Raw genomic sequence first — 15,683 nt, forward strand, 5'->3', positions numbered from 1 at the left:
GCATTTTCTTAAAGAGACAGTCACAGTGGAGCACAGGCGATGATGACAGGAGCCCCGACATGTTGATTCGCTTCATTTGAGCTAGTTTTCTGCTTAAAAATACTTTGGGTACGGATAAATACATAATGCGTTTCAGGCTTTTAAATTGACAACATCAAAAGCTGTGGGTATATGTTGTATGTATAGGGAAACTGAGGGTAACCTCATTTAAAGGAGGCGGTGGTAAATTCTCAGTTCTCTGTATGAATTCTAATTACATGATAAATAGAATATAGAAAAAAGTAAAGGGCCCTACTTCACCCAGCTTGTACTACTATTTATAATTATGAATTCAAGTTGCATGTAGTAGCATGTAGTTAAATATTATTGTTTATTATTTCAAACGTATGTGTTGAATACAGTACTTTATAATGACAACATGCTATAACCTTGATTCCAGAAAACTTGGAATGTTGTGTGAACTGCTTAAAGACCACAGAAATCCCATTTTCACTTGCAGATCTTATAAACCTGTTTTTTATTCACACAACAACATAGAAAACATATAACATGCTTAATTTGAGAAAATTGCTCATTTTAAGCAAAGAAATCACAAAAAATGAACGATACAGGATTGTAGTTGCTCGACATTCCTGGGTTTGATTTGTAGTATTTTCCATTTCATTAGACGCCAGATGTTTTCATATGGAGAAACGTCTGTACTGGCCAGTTCTGCACCCGGACTCCTCTACCATATGTAGCCATATGTTGTAATTGAGTTGCCTTGTGTTGTGTTCAGTATTGGCTTGATGAAATATGCGAGGCCTTCTTTGAAAAAAAAATGCTGTGCAGAGTCTTTAGTCATTCTTGATTTCTTGACTTTCTTGTAACCTCTTAATGTGGTCTTGAGTGATAGTTCTTCAGGCTTTCTGAAGGTCTTTTAAAGTTTTTCTTTATACATTGGCTGCTTTAACACTTCAAGCATTTAAAAGCCACCAAGGCACTCAAACAATGAACCAACATTCATTCTATCTGCAAATAACACACAATTTAGCAACAAATCAGTTTTAAATTGTATCTTTAGAACCTGAGAGATGTGCCTGACCCTTCAGCTGATCCATCTACTGTTTGCCAAAGCCGCATCCGAAATGGTGCCAGTGGAAAGGTGTCAAGAAGACATCCTTAGGGAAGGGAAATGGAAAGAAAAGGCTGAGGTATGCAAAATTACACTGGATTTCCATTCTCTGCACCTTTTTTCCATTTTCCTATAATGGATATTAAAAAATGAGCGGTGGCTCAAGACTTTTGCACATTGCTCTATGTCCCAGCAGGAAACTGCAATTCCACGTCTTGCCACTATCCTCAGAAGAGAATTATTGATCATTTGATATGGGAAAAAAGTGCCTGTACCAGAAACTGCAGTTCTTTGACTGGCCACTGGAGTCTGGCTCCAAAAGTGAGTCATTCCAAAAATGTATGGCTTATTTGACTGAAAAATTGATGTAGGTATAGACCAGCGGTCCTCAACCTTTTTTACGCCACAACCCGGTTTAATGTCAGACAATATTTTAACTGACCGGCCTTTAAGGTGTTGCGGATAAATACAACAACAACAACAACAACAAAAAAAGATACGACCAAGACAAAAACTGTGGTATTTTGTAAATATAATAATAAACGTGAATTCACTGTGTAATTGTGTAACTTAATTAGCAGCGTCCTCCTGAAATGCACCAACAACATTGAGAGTAACATCCTCCTCTCTGCCTCTTAATGCTCTCTGGTCGCTATGGTAACGTGTAAATATTTCGTTCAACAAAAGACACGCAACTACAACACGGGAAAAGACCCAGGGAAACAGAGTTAACGATACAAACCCTGAAAACCATAAATTTCACACCCGAGGCTCAACTCTCGTGGCCCGGTACCAAATGACCGGTCCGTGGCCCGGGGTGGGGGGCTGCTGGTATAGACAGCTGTAGAAGTTAGAGTCACACAGTTGAAATCGACCAACCTTGTTCATGGTGTGGGTGCGATATGGAGCATTTTGTTGTTAAATATAATTTCACAAAAACATGACTTCATCTCTGGATAATTGTAGTAATAGTCTAATCAAGAAGACTGTGCTCCACCTTTAGCACAGTTTCAATGACTCATATTACTTACCACATATTACGATGTATCCGAGCAATGAGTAATAAATCTATCTTGACCAAATGTGGTCACCTGTGACTCCAAAATTAATTCATAAAAAAAAAAAAAAACATGACTCATGACTTTGTTGTAACTATGTCCATCTTTTATATACAGTATATGGATGATCATCAAAAATATGACTGTTGTGGCTAATGTCAGTGAGCTCCATAAAACAGGAAAGCCTTTCTAATTTCTAAATATATATAACATCTGGCAACTTCAATAACTTCTTCATATAGAAACAAAAATATTTCTTATGCCAAGATTTCATTATTGTAGTGGAGGAAACTAAGACAGTGAGAAGTGACAAGATGTAAAACATTCAGTTTAATGACAGTCAGCTGACTGAAAAGCAAACATCTCACTTTTATATGGCTTATAGAATTACTCAGACCTTTACATGATTCTGCAGGAAGCACCAGTAGCTGTGTGAATGGACTGTGTGAGCCCTCTCAGGGGATACTTACAAAGCTACGAAAGAGATAAAGTGCAAAATCCAGGATATAAAATTGCTTTGGAATAATCTAACTTTACAAATGACAAGCAACTGGTTACAGTAAATAAATAAAATAAATATTATATATAAAAAAAAATCACAAATCACATGTTGGTTCAGGCGTCTGAAAGGGAGGCCAGCTCGTGAAAGAGGAGCCCAAATGTTGGGCGATCGTCTGGTTTCTGGGAACAGAACAGAAAACAAACGACAGTTAATCGTTTGCTCATTTTATGATCCGCAGAAGTTCTGCTTGAAAAAGGGTAATGTCCTCACCTCCTTCCAACACCACTCCATGAGTAGGTGGACAGAGTCCGGGGACAAGCGTGGCTTCAGGAGCCTCAGGCCTGCGTTCAGGGAGTCCACCACTTCTGCATTAGTGCGGTTCTCATAGGGGAGTCGGCCTTCGTTGTACACCTCCCACATGAGCACACCTGAAGAGGGGCGGACACGGAGACAGCACTTGTTAAACAATATGGAAGCATTTTAGTCAAGAGGGTAGGAGCCTTGTATCGTTCGTTTAACAGTGAGCTACTCTAGTCCAGTGCAGTGTGTTTTTATTTTTATTTATTTTTTTTATATAACTGAAACATATTTATTTTTAGCCTCATTTGAGAGTAATTTACTACAGATCAGAATTGGCCAAAATTGTTGCTACCCATTAAAAAAAAACACACCTACACATGAGACACACACACACCTAAAATTTGCTCTGCCGTAAGTTCTTACTTTAAAAGTAATTCATCTTGCTTTCATTCAACACAACAAATATAGTCGTCTGCCTAAAGTATTTGATCCTTAATTGTAATATTGTGCAGCTGAGCAGTTTTTGTGATTCTTCACAAGAGGACGCCCACCTCCCTTTCACCCACTTACCTACCCCCACACACACCTACACACACACACACTCACACATCTCTGTAGGTTGTTTGACTCTTCATGTTCAAACCGCTGCGGTTCATTCAGGTTTGATGAACACGTTTTCCCCCCACTGTGAGTTTCAGCTTTTTCCACACTCGGCTCAAATGATTTTATTTCAGTCCATCTTGTTGGAAGTATGTTTCAGATCTTTATACTGTTGGAAGAAGCAGCGTTGGCCTGTGACTGGCACAGAGCTCTGGCACAGGTACATAAATGTATTTCACTCCAGATTATCTTGATGAAATCCGTCGTCCCCGGCGTTCGTTTCTTCAAAAGCTTCTTTTTTTCGGCAAACTTGGAAACTAGTTTTAAATCCCAAACTTCATCCAACAAGAACCGCTTTGACTTGTCTATTTGTATTTTATCAAACACAAGTTTAAGGGTTTTTTTTTATAATCCTCTTTCAAAAGCGGGGTCTCTTTTTTTCAACCTTCATTCAGAAACCGACGTATGGTGTCGACAGACACTTTTGCACTTTGATCCTTTAAATCAGCTCTGTTTAGTCTGGAGTTAATGTTCCTCTGGTAGCCTCATCCACTGAAGCCGGCATGAAAGAATCCAATGAAAGAGTTTCCTAATATTCTTAGCAGCTGCAGTCTCAAGAACTTCACACAGCCTGTAGATGGTCCGACTGTCTCTTTTAGTTTTAAACCGTTATTTAACCAGGAAGTAAAAATCTTGACATAAAGAATCTTTTGAAAGACGCCTCAGACAAACTTTTCCCCTCTTTCCCCTGCCCATCATCAGTGTAACAATGATACTATACAGCTGAATTATTACACTTTTATCCATTTCAATGCATAGAATCATGATTGAAAACACTTGTGTTACCAATGAAAAGCAATAGCCTGCTTAAACTGTCACTGCAGTTCATTTGTTTTTCACGATTTCTAAGGGACGTCAGTAATTGGATCCAGACCTTTTTAGAATAGGTCATAATTCAAATCTGTTTAGAAATAGAAATAGTAACCCCTATTATAGAAGTTATAATATGTTTTATTTTTACTTAGTTTTAGCACATCCGTTTTACACAAGCAAGTCATAACTTCAAAATACAGAATCTTTTTTTTTCCCCAAAGATGACGTCAAGCTAAAAGCTTTCTGTCTGTTTAATCTCCTTTCAAACCTCGGCAACTGTCTGAGCTTATTGTGCATCCACTAATTGTCACTGAATCATGAAAATGGCTAGCTTTTAAGCTATTTTATATAAAAATTTACCCAAAAAAATGGCTTTGTCATGGATAACTGCAGTAATAGTCTGCCCAAGAAAACTGTGCTCCAGTTCGAGCACAGATTTTTTTTTACAAGATAAAAAGAATTGTTTAATATATAATGTCTAAACCACTGCAGTGTTATTTAACTACAGTTGAGCACATGTGCCATCAGGAAAACAAATATGATTTAATCTGCTCTCACCCAACCTGCAAAACTTGCCAGACGTCGCAAATGTTCCGTAAGAGCTCTGACGAGTGAATCAGAAATGCAAACCAAACAGCTGAATGGCAGACAAGCGCCCAAACTCACCGAACGACCAGACGTCAGACTTGGTGCTGAATTTGCAGTATCTGATGACCTCTGGGGCTGACCACTTGACAGGGAACTTGGAGCACTGTGAGCTCGTGTACTGATCATCAAGAACAAATCTAGGGTATGGAGAGTGGACACAGACCATAAGCTGTGACTCACTGTGACATTAATGTTATATAATAATTTAAAAAACTGATCTTCACGAACATACCTGGTCATTCCAAAGTCCGATACCTTCACCTCGTTGTTCTTTGAGACGAGACAGTTCCTGGCAGCCTTTGGAAGGAAGAAAGGAAGGATAAAGTCCTCTAACAAAGCAGGGATATGAAAGTGTATCGTGAAAGAGCACTTTATTTATTTACCAGATCTCTGTGGATGAAGTTGGACATCTCTAGATAAGCCATCCCTTCGCTGACATCCAGACACATCCCCAACAATATATCCTGAGACAACGAGCCTTTCCTTTCTCGCAGGTAGTCCGTCAGGCAGCCGTTTTCCATGTACTCAAACACGAGGCAGATAGGAGAATGTTGTGTGCACACTCCATACAGCTGTACCAGCTTAGAGTGAGAGAGTCTCCTGTTAAAACACACATGCACAGATAAACTGAGTGGTTTCAAACTCGTTTTACAGATCTCCACCACGAACTGTACTTACATCATAATCCGTGCCTCTTCTTTAAATTCGTCGTCTGACATGCACTCTTCTCTTACCATCTTCACCGCTACCTTGAGATCCCTCCAGCTGCCTTCCAGCACCAGTCCAAACTGGCCGCTGCCTATCTCCTGACCCAGTATCAGCTCCTCAGGGTCCACTTCCCACTGATCTGTTAACCAGCAAACCAGCAGTGAACCAAAGCATCCACACTATAGCTCAGTTATATAACCATAGAGTTAAACTTCTTCATGCAAGTTTCACAAATAAAAAAGGACTTTTTTTTTTCTCATTTTCACTTGCTTTTTTTCCAGCAAAGATTAATTTGTATTACATTGGTTTATATTAAAAGACAAAAGGGTGGAGTTACTTAACAGCCCTGAAGTGTAATTCTGTGCAACCCACCAGAGGTCAGCAAAAACAAGATTCACAGCAATAAATTAGGACTGCTTGGAGCTTTAGTTCAACAAACTTCGGCCATCACAACAAGACTTAAACCTTTTGCGATATCAGTAGAATCCTGGGAGCAGCATCCACCTTGAGAGACGGGGTGTCTCAGCCGTGTTATTAGCCCTGCACAAAGAGAAAGAGACAACGGGAAATTTAAAAAGCAGGACCAAGAATTTAGCTGTTTCATAAGATGAACTTCATTTATCCTTTGAACTTTTTGAAATAATGCTGTTGCATGAGAAAAGCTGGCACACTTACCTGCAGCATTGTGCTGGTGGTAATATATGAGCTCAGGAATGGTGCTAAACAGGTACTTCTCTGCCAGGTAAAAAGAAGCTGGGCTCGTTTCGGTTTGTCTGATTTGGTAATGCTTCACTCTCGGATTCTTCTCCCCATTAGACCTGATGAGAATATATGCTTAACTTAACAAACATTTTTAAAGCAAATGTTTGCCTGAGCAGATGATTACACATAAACATTGGAAGATCAGAAAAATATCACAAGTTTACACTAATCTTATACTTAATTCTCATTGGTTACATCTTTAACGATCACTTAAAATGATTGAAATCCTATGAGCCATCAGTTTTTTTTCATGATATAAGTAACCATATATGACTGTTTTAATTATAGAGTTGTTTGATAGATATTTTTTAAGTAAATTCATAAGAACACTATAAATAACAGTTACCCTGGTGCTTTGGTGAAAACAGACACTGTGTACACTCCCGCCTGTCTTGAGTCCCGCACAATGAATGCACCTTCCTTACCCTAAAGACAGAATAACGAGATCACATAAGATTTCCCACGTTCGGCGGTGCATTCTGTAACACGTCTGGCGGCCGTTTTAATTCAAAGACGATGATGGATAACCGTTTTCCCTTCCTGCTTGCAAAACTTAGCAAAGCAGGAAATTCAACATTGGAGGAAACTTTGTGGTTGTGAGAATTTTTTTTTTTCATGTTCTATGTCAAGTCGAATTGTCGTTGTGCAGGTGCATATGCAGCGATTTTGCAAATGCAACATTGCTGTTGGCGGCACAGTCGCATCAAAATGCACTGTGTCATACAGGGGCTAAATCTTGCCTGTCATCATCATATCAAAATCATTATTTGAAATTTTATTGCCAAACAGAACTGAGTTTTTGTTTTTACCTCTTTCATTAGCAATTCTTCTGCTTGCGCTCTGCTAATGTTTTTGTTGTACCATCTGTTGAGAACACATTAAACATTTAACACAACAATTAAATCAGTTTTGGAGGGAAAACATGGTAATTCATTAGCAGCAATAAACACTGCAAATTAAAAGTTCGAGTAAAAGAAATGAATTCAAACTCACTCAAATCTTTCAAAGTTGTTGATGGATTTTTCAGCTACGTATGTACTGGGCACAAAACCCGAGTTCCTAATGGGTGACAGGAAAAGGGATTTAGCTAATGGTTCTTCTTTTGAAATGTACTGCTATTTTTTAATGTAAACAGTTCAAATGAATTTAGCATTGGTTGTAATGCGCTTTACCCTCTCTCATCCTGTACAAGCCACCAGGTGGAATGGGAATTCTTAACCAGGAGATACTCCTGATCTTTCTGAAGAGGTAAGTCATTGTCTCCCTGTGGCGTGTAGTTTTGCAAAGCGATGACCTTCTGTTGCCCCGAATCTTCCAGCTCCATCTGGAAAGGGAGGAAAAAAATCTGATTTAAAAACCATTTGTACAGGTATGGAAGCTGCAAAAACATTTTTTTGGCAAACATAAGTCAAAATTTTGGGTTATTACCTCTAAATTTCGACATACTATCATAAACTTCCGAGATGAGATGAGAAAATAACTTGAGATTTAGAATCATGAAGCTGAAGTTTTGCAATAAGAACCCCAAATTTTGAATTTAGCTCTGCCAATCAGGAAAATGTTTTTTAAGTGGTGGAAATAACCTGGTACAAATTATTGAGAGGTCTGAGTGAACTCTTCCCAAAAAGTTCATACACAAATACGAAATCCAGAGGTTTCAAATGAAATTACATTTTCATGGTGCCAAAGGAAAAAGTATCAACAAGGATTTTCATTTGACAAACTTTAATGTACTTCTATTTCTTCTACTATCTATCTATTTAAGTAAACACTCAAACACATGTGCGCTGAAACAACTACAGAGCTACTGCCTGAACACACAAAATCAAACCACAGAAACAGTGGTTAAAAACCAATGCATGACCTAATTATTAAATATGTAGAGAGAAACTGTGTTTAAAAGTATTGCAGACAAACATGACAGGCATTAAAACTGAAAAAGTGATTTGGTCTCCCTCGCTTCATTGGAATATGAGTAATAACCACAATAACATTTCAAAAGCTTGTGTCGTTTGTGTTTTAGATGGTGGTACCTCTGGCTCCGGGAGGCTGGGAAGCGGCTTTTTAGAGGCTGTAGGGGAAACAGAAATGTTAAATTGGAGAGCTATTTGGCCCATCTAAACTCACAAAGCAACAACGGTATGAACTGGATTAGGCAAAACGAAAGCATTTAGTTCAAGTTTACTCTAACCATATGTGCGAAAGCCATACAAATATCTTAATTCAAGTGGAATCGCTACCACAAATCATTGGATTCACGAAGTAGAAGAGAAGGAAAAAGAAATGCTACAAACCATAGCCCACTGGGTCGTACACGTTGCACCCAGTCGCCAGTTTCTCTGTTTGCTGGCAGCATCTCCATTTTCCATCCATCCAGAAGTTTGGGTGGTATTTTGGAACTAAGTTGTTATTCTTTGTCTCTACATCAGACAGAACAAGGGAAATATTGTTTGAAATATCCATCCGTATGTGTTTGCAGTTCATACAATCAGCGGTTTATCATCGACTTGTCATAGTACTATTATTATTATTTGACTGGTGATATATGGTAATGGCTTACCCTCTTTAAGAGCTCTGACCCATTTCTGACGGCAGTCATTGTCTGGTGCAAATATGTAGAGGTAATAACTGTCATGAAAAACCTGCAGAAGAATTGAGATTTTAAAGAAAGGTTATATGCATTGTCATTTTCAGTCATACTTCACCATACACTGTATATAGGGTGTATGTCGCAGTGTTTAGTAGATTTTTAGTAGACAATTGAGTTGGTCTCTAGGAAATGATGAATCTTACCTGAAAAGGGTACTTAAAGCTGCATGGTATGGGCACATCAGTACACACAATCTCCACGCACTTAATTCTGGACAGCTCGATGCAACCTTTCAGCAAAGGCTTTTTCTGCAACAAAACAGCTTAGATTACAGCAAACAGCCAAGAGTCTGCATTCCTGAAACAGCTCTACAGATTAACCGCACATACTGTACTTACCCCGGGACGACGTTCAGAATACTTCAGGTCTTGGGTATCCAACACAAAAAATCTCTCTTTATAGTTACAGGGTGACACTCGCTTCTTCTGTTGAGATTTTTTGATCAGAGTTCCCTTCAAAATCACCCTGGGGAACATTTTACCAGCTATGAGAAGCGCAATGAGAAATACTGCCTTGTTTTGTCATACCAAGAGAGGCGGCATTGCCTACAGCATGCAGAGACAGAGTAGCAGTGAGTGTACAAGAAAAAAAAATTGAGGATGATAAGTTGATAGATGTCGTAGAGTTTCCGGCATAGGGTTGTTGCACAGTAAACCACATCCTACGGCAACAAATGCGTTGTGCAAGCGAAATACACGCGTGCGCGCACATACACACAGTTCAGGGTGCTCGCAGGCACTTTCACTCACTTAGTGCACGTTGCAGTCAGCCACTATGAGTAGTGCGATCCCCAGAAAAAGGATGACTCGTTAACCTTTACATTTTTCAACGCTTTCCATCAACATTCACTTCAAAGGTCACGGATGTGTCCCACTACTACAGTGAGGTTGGGTTATAATGTCAGCATTGGGCAAAGGGGGGGTTCAATCTAAGAGGGCAAAAAATGGCATAAATGATTTTAACTTGAAACAAGAAAGTAAGAGGGGAAAAAACAAAAGTTTTTACTGAGATTGTGAGATTGCAAGAAACACACACAAAAGAATCTGTTTTTCTCCCCTGCCATAATTAATACATTTAGAGTTTGGGGTTACGTGTTCATGATGTCTTTTAGGATTTGCCCTGTTTTTTCTCCATCACTGCTTTTTTCTCCCTTATATTTTACTTGGTTTTTTGGGGGTTTGTGCAGGAAAAGAAGGTTAATAATAATAATACAGGTTATAATATAGTAACAATAATATTGTAACAGTAATGATATGGTAGTAAGAATATGGTTGGGCTCCATTAATGATTTTAAAGTGACCGAGAAATTTCAAACTGCTGAGGTAGTGCTGTCAACTTGAAACTTGAAGAAAATGTAGTTAAAGTTAAAATCTGAAAATATTTTTACAGTCACACCGAATGAAAGATTTAAAGGATACTACAGCACCACCACCAGGAAAGAGTTCCAACAGATTGGTGTGGATTGAAGGAGTTGGGATTGCCATTTCATTTTAATTTTATTTAATTTTATTTATTTATTTATTTATTTATTTATTTATTTATTGTCAAAAAAACAACAACAACAAAACAGATCCAAAAAGCCAAAATTACAAAATCGGCTTTGACTGTATATTTTTATACAGTTTGAACTGTGTAAATGTCAAAATTCAAGGCTCTTTCTTCTTTTGTCAATTAAAAACATTTCCAGAAAATACCTGAATTTAACATTTTTAGGAGTTAACATCTGTGCTGTTGAATGGGAAATGTTCAGCAATTTTGTTCCATATGAGTATTTAATAAAAGAGAATATTTGTCATGCTGTATGTAAATAAGTGCAAATAAGTATAAAATAAGTGTAAAAGTAGATGTGAAAGACCATGTGACACTAAATAATTTATTTTCTAAATCTAAAGCTCCAAACTAAAAATGTGGAAAGTTTTCATTTGTTTTAAATAATGTGACAGAATCAGAAGGGTGAACTTAAGATGCTCAATACACTATAGTGTTTAAAAGCATTCAACTGTATTTTATTCTTCTTGTTGTTTTAAGCCATATATAAGTGATAAATTGGGGGAAAAGAAAAAAAACAAAGGAAAGTTTAGAAAATTGTCTTATACTGACACAATGTTAAGGATAGATCCTTGAATTTTTAAGCTTTTGTCTCTTGTATTCGTAATAGTTTATATCTATTGTAATTTTCTTCCACATTTTATTTACCTCTTACCTGCTGCTGACCTTCTACCGCTCGTCCATTGAGAGCCTGCTAACCTACTGCATCACGGTATGGTATGGCAGCTGCACCAAGGTGGATAGAGTGAGGCTCCAGAGTGTGGTCAAGACAGCACAAAAGATCATCGGCTGCCCTCTCCCCTCCCTGATGGACATTTATTCCTCCCGCTGCCTCAGCAGAGCAGCAAACATTATCAAGGACAGCTCCCATCCTGGTTTCAACATGTTCAGCCTGCTTCCCTCAGGGAAGTGCTACAGGTGCATCAGCACAAAAACCCACAGACTCAAAAACAGTTTCTTCCCCAAAGCCATAACCACCCTGAACTCACACATGCACCGATAACACAGCCCCCCCCCCCCCCAATTTTTTACATATTACTTTTTTTTAAAAACCGTACATATTTGTACAAAATGTACAAATATATATATATATATATATATATATATATATATATATATATATATATATATATATATATATATATCTTTTTCCCTATGTTAATACTGTCTATATGTATATAGCGCTGCAGAACTGTACCCCCCGAGCATGTTTACACTGAGTACGAGATGCTCTGTATCTCATTGTACAACTGTATAGTGACAATAAAGGCATTCTATTCTATTCTTTTCTATTCTATTCTAAAAGTATTGGTGGCGTTGTAAACTGCTGGTTTGCTTTGACTAGAAAAATATTTGACATTACCAAATGATAACAGGTGCTGGAGATGGTCACTATTGTAAAAAGACATCAGTCCTGTACAAAATAAGCTTCAAATTAAGCACTTACGTATCAAAAACTACAAGATCAAGCGTGGTATCCTCACACCCAATCGGTGTTTAGTTTGTTCCATTGCTATCGTCCAATCCGCGGGACAAAAACCAATGACGTCGAGCCTTAGGGACTGAAACGAAAATCTTGTTAGTGTGGAATGGAAGGAGCTAAACTAGCTACAAGCTAATGGTCGGAACTAACGGACGTCTATATCTAGCGTCTTATATCTTCAGCGACTAAAGAGTTATTTGAAAGGTGTGTATAAATATCATAAGTCTTCCCCCTTTTAACGGTATTGTGGGTTAGCATTATATTTGGTGTAGCGATTTAACTCGTTAGCGGAGGTTAGCAGTTAGTCAGTCAGCAGGTAAGCTAACGACTGCAGTTAGTTGGAGAGTAAAGGGCTAACATGTTGATAAAACAAACAAAGGTTTGCGACAGTAAATGGTAGTCTTCACTCAACTCTATTCCCATGCAGACAGCGTTTAACATAAGTTATATGCAGATATTTACCGTACAGACAACTGGCTGGGCAGTTTGTGTTAGCATAGGCCTCTTAGCACATCTTTCGAAGTGATGGTCTCAAACAAACACTGAATTTGTTTGGAGTTATGGCAAGAAAACTATTTAGACACGGCTAACGTCTCTGCAATTAAAAAGCTATGCCGTCTTTTTGCGGCAAACATCCTGCTCCTTGTCTACCTGTGCCCCCGATAGTGAAGGGAGAGAGACACCTTTTCACTTCTGTTATATTTAGGCACATAGCCTAAATGAATGTGTTTATGTTCAACTACTGCGAACTGTAAACACTTTTTTTTTTTTAATTAAGATACTAAATTGCAAAACCTAATGTATGTTGCTTTCCTTTTTATATATATTGACACGGATTCTTGTGCTTTCAGGTCGGTATCATGGGTGAACCACAGCAGGTCAGCGCCCTGCCTCCTCCACCGATGCAGTACATCAAAGAGTACACAGATGAAAACATCCGCAAGGGTCTGGCCCCTAAGCCACCTCCACCCATCAGAGATAATTACATGATGTTTGGCAACCATTTCCAGTGTGATGACCTCATCATCCGGCCTCTGGAAAGCCAAGGCATTGAGAGGCTTCACCCTATGCAGTTTGACCACAAACGGGAGCTCAAGAAACTGAACATGTCCATTCTTGTGAACTTTTTAGACCTTCTGGACATCCTTATCAAGAGCCCTGGTAGTATAAAGCGTGAAGAGAAGCTAGAAGACATAAAGCTTCTGTTTGTCCATATGCACCATCTGATAAATGAGTACAGACCGCATCAAGCCAGGGAGACGCTACGGGTGATGATGGAGGTCCAGAAAAGACAGAGGCTAGAGACAGCAGAGAGGTTCCAGAAACATCTGGAGAGGGTGGTGGAGATGATCCAGGGGTGCCTTGCCTCCCTGCCTGATGACTTGCCTCAAGTGGAAGGTCAGGATGGTGCTTGTGATGGGACAAAGAGTGCGCCTCCTGCAGTTAGTGTTGGCTGTTCATCTGGGCAGGCCACCAGGCTGAAAACAGAACCTATGGATATAGAGGAAGCAGCTGCCAGCTGCATGGCAACGAATCAGCAGGAGAAGAGCATCCCTACTTCGAGAAGTGACAAATGGGACAAGGACGCTGCCATGTGCAGCATTATTGATGAACTAGCATAGTTTAATATTATGTTCTTTCTTTTTTGTCGTTTCTTTGCTGAACTCTGTGTAAATATGGCACTTTCGTACATGGTATACACAGAATATTTTTGTTCTTTTTATTTTATAACTGGTTATGTCACTGGTCTTTGCTCCACAAGTCTTTAACATGACTGCATTCTGCTATTGAGTTATACGTATATGGTTGTAATACATCTCTGTTCTCATGGTTTCATGCACAAGAGTGATTTAGAGAGTGAACATGTTATACCTGTGGTTTTTGCCATACACATAAAAATGTGTGCCTGGGGCCTCAAGAATTATCAGCATTAAATCAAGTGTAACCACACTGTACAACAGTGATGCTCGGTAACCTCTCTTCTGACTTGGGAACTTTCAAAACACATCATCGACGAATGTTTCTTACTGCTAGCTTGAAACAGCTGGTGAGATAAAATGTTGGGCGCAACATTTTATCTCATTTTATCTCATTTCATCTTTGCTGTTTATGGCTTTCTCAACTGCATCGGTTCTCAAAGTTTTTCTAGTACGTTTAATTTAAATCCCCAAACTCCACAGTTTTTATCCAACCACTAAGAAAAAAAGTTTTACTTAAAGGTCACATTAAGAAAAAATCCACTCAAGTTTCACTTCACCTTGTTGATTATACTGCACCAGTGTTTCCCGCCATGCAGGTAGTGTGAGAACTGCTGCTCTAATAAGATGAGCACTCCAGCAAGAGAAATGCACAGTCATGCTTTTGTCCATGTGTGTCAGTTAATGTGACTTTATCATTCACATTTGTGTTGTTTTACTAGGTACCACACAGTAAGGCTGATGCCTAAACCTTTATTTAGAAGTGACCAGTGTACTCGTTCACCCACGAAACTTTGAAACTATGACAATAAATGCTGTCACATTAACGGGAAACTGTGAATGTCAGAAATGGACATTTGAGGGTGCTAGCTGTGTTTTCAAGGGCCCCATTGAATGTTGTTTTTATTTAAAATGTAGAAATTCTGACTAATTCCGGAAAACATATTCCCAGAATAGAAATTTTTAACATAGATCAGGTGGGGGTGCTAAGTTTGCATAATTGTAATAAACCCAATAAACAAATTTGCAGTCAGAGTGCAGTCATCTCACAGAAACATAGAGGGCTTTATTAGACCCGTCAGAGCAGAGTCGCATGAAAACTCATGTAAATGCTGGACTGCCTTTATGTTTGCAATGCATGATTCTTGTCACTGATTTGCAGATTGTGTAATCCATGGAGAGTCGTCACACAAAAGTCGTCATGTATATTATGTAAAATGTCAAATAATTCTGACCCCCTTCCCTCTTTTATAGGTTTTCATAAGCATACCTAACAGTATAACCAATTTTGTGCTGCCTTGCAGCAGATTGCTCTTACACAACTGTTCAGGGAAAGAAATGTGAGCCTTTCAACTGGTTGCTTGTAAAGCAATTCAAGTGCACATGTTTGGTTGTTGAAACTGAAAATACACCTCAGGCTGGTGATTGCAGCGCAGATTTCACTACTTGCGTTTCTGTGATGTTAGCTAAGGCGTCTATGTAACTTGCATAAGTTCAATAAATCAGTGCGTGACACACAAGATGTGTTTTGGCCCAATTTTTCTTTTATTTGAAAAGACAACCCAAAGTTGTTTCTCTGAGAATTCATCAAGGATTTCTGTTCTAACGTCTGTGCAAAAAGTGTGCTGTTTTTGAAGCAGGCAGGAGTCATGATGTGTGTCGCTCTGAGACATAAAGAGTATGTGTATTTGGCCAGTTGCAAATTCCAGCTTTATTTCATTGACCTAGAGTAAATGCTCT

General features: G+C 38.7%; 2 protein-coding genes across 2 annotated transcripts; one reads left to right on the plus strand and one right to left on the minus strand.

The window, feature by feature from the left end:
• Nucleotides 1-2,482: 2,482 nt before the first annotated feature.
• Nucleotides 2,483-10,193, minus strand: itk (IL2 inducible T cell kinase). The gene is made up of 17 exons (XM_040016290.1): nucleotides 9,554-10,193; nucleotides 9,359-9,463; nucleotides 9,126-9,207; nucleotides 8,860-8,985; nucleotides 8,599-8,636; nucleotides 7,738-7,889; nucleotides 7,559-7,624; nucleotides 7,375-7,429; nucleotides 6,912-6,991; nucleotides 6,479-6,621; nucleotides 6,269-6,343; nucleotides 5,774-5,942; nucleotides 5,479-5,695; nucleotides 5,328-5,392; nucleotides 5,114-5,232; nucleotides 2,945-3,102; nucleotides 2,483-2,853 (listed from the first exon to the last, which is right to left on the minus strand). The coding sequence occupies exons 1-17, from the start codon at nucleotides 9,689-9,691 to the stop codon at nucleotides 2,788-2,790; spliced, it is 1,854 nt and encodes a 617-aa protein (XP_039872224.1). The 5' UTR covers nucleotides 9,692-10,193; the 3' UTR covers nucleotides 2,483-2,787.
• Nucleotides 10,194-12,257: 2,064 nt separating this feature from the next.
• On the plus strand, nucleotides 12,258-15,463 carry med7 (mediator complex subunit 7). The gene is made up of 2 exons (XM_040015839.1): nucleotides 12,258-12,450; nucleotides 13,098-15,463. Exon 2 carries the CDS (start codon nucleotides 13,107-13,109, stop codon nucleotides 13,866-13,868), a length of 762 nt encoding a protein of 253 aa, XP_039871773.1. The 5' UTR covers nucleotides 12,258-12,450; nucleotides 13,098-13,106; the 3' UTR covers nucleotides 13,869-15,463.
• The last annotated feature ends 220 nt before the right edge of the window (nucleotides 15,464-15,683 follow it).

The sequence above is a fragment of the Simochromis diagramma genome, unplaced genomic scaffold, assembly GCF_900408965.1.
Source record: "Simochromis diagramma unplaced genomic scaffold, fSimDia1.1 OVJJ01000685.1, whole genome shotgun sequence".
Classification (NCBI taxonomy): Eukaryota; Metazoa; Chordata; class Actinopteri; order Cichliformes; family Cichlidae; genus Simochromis; species Simochromis diagramma.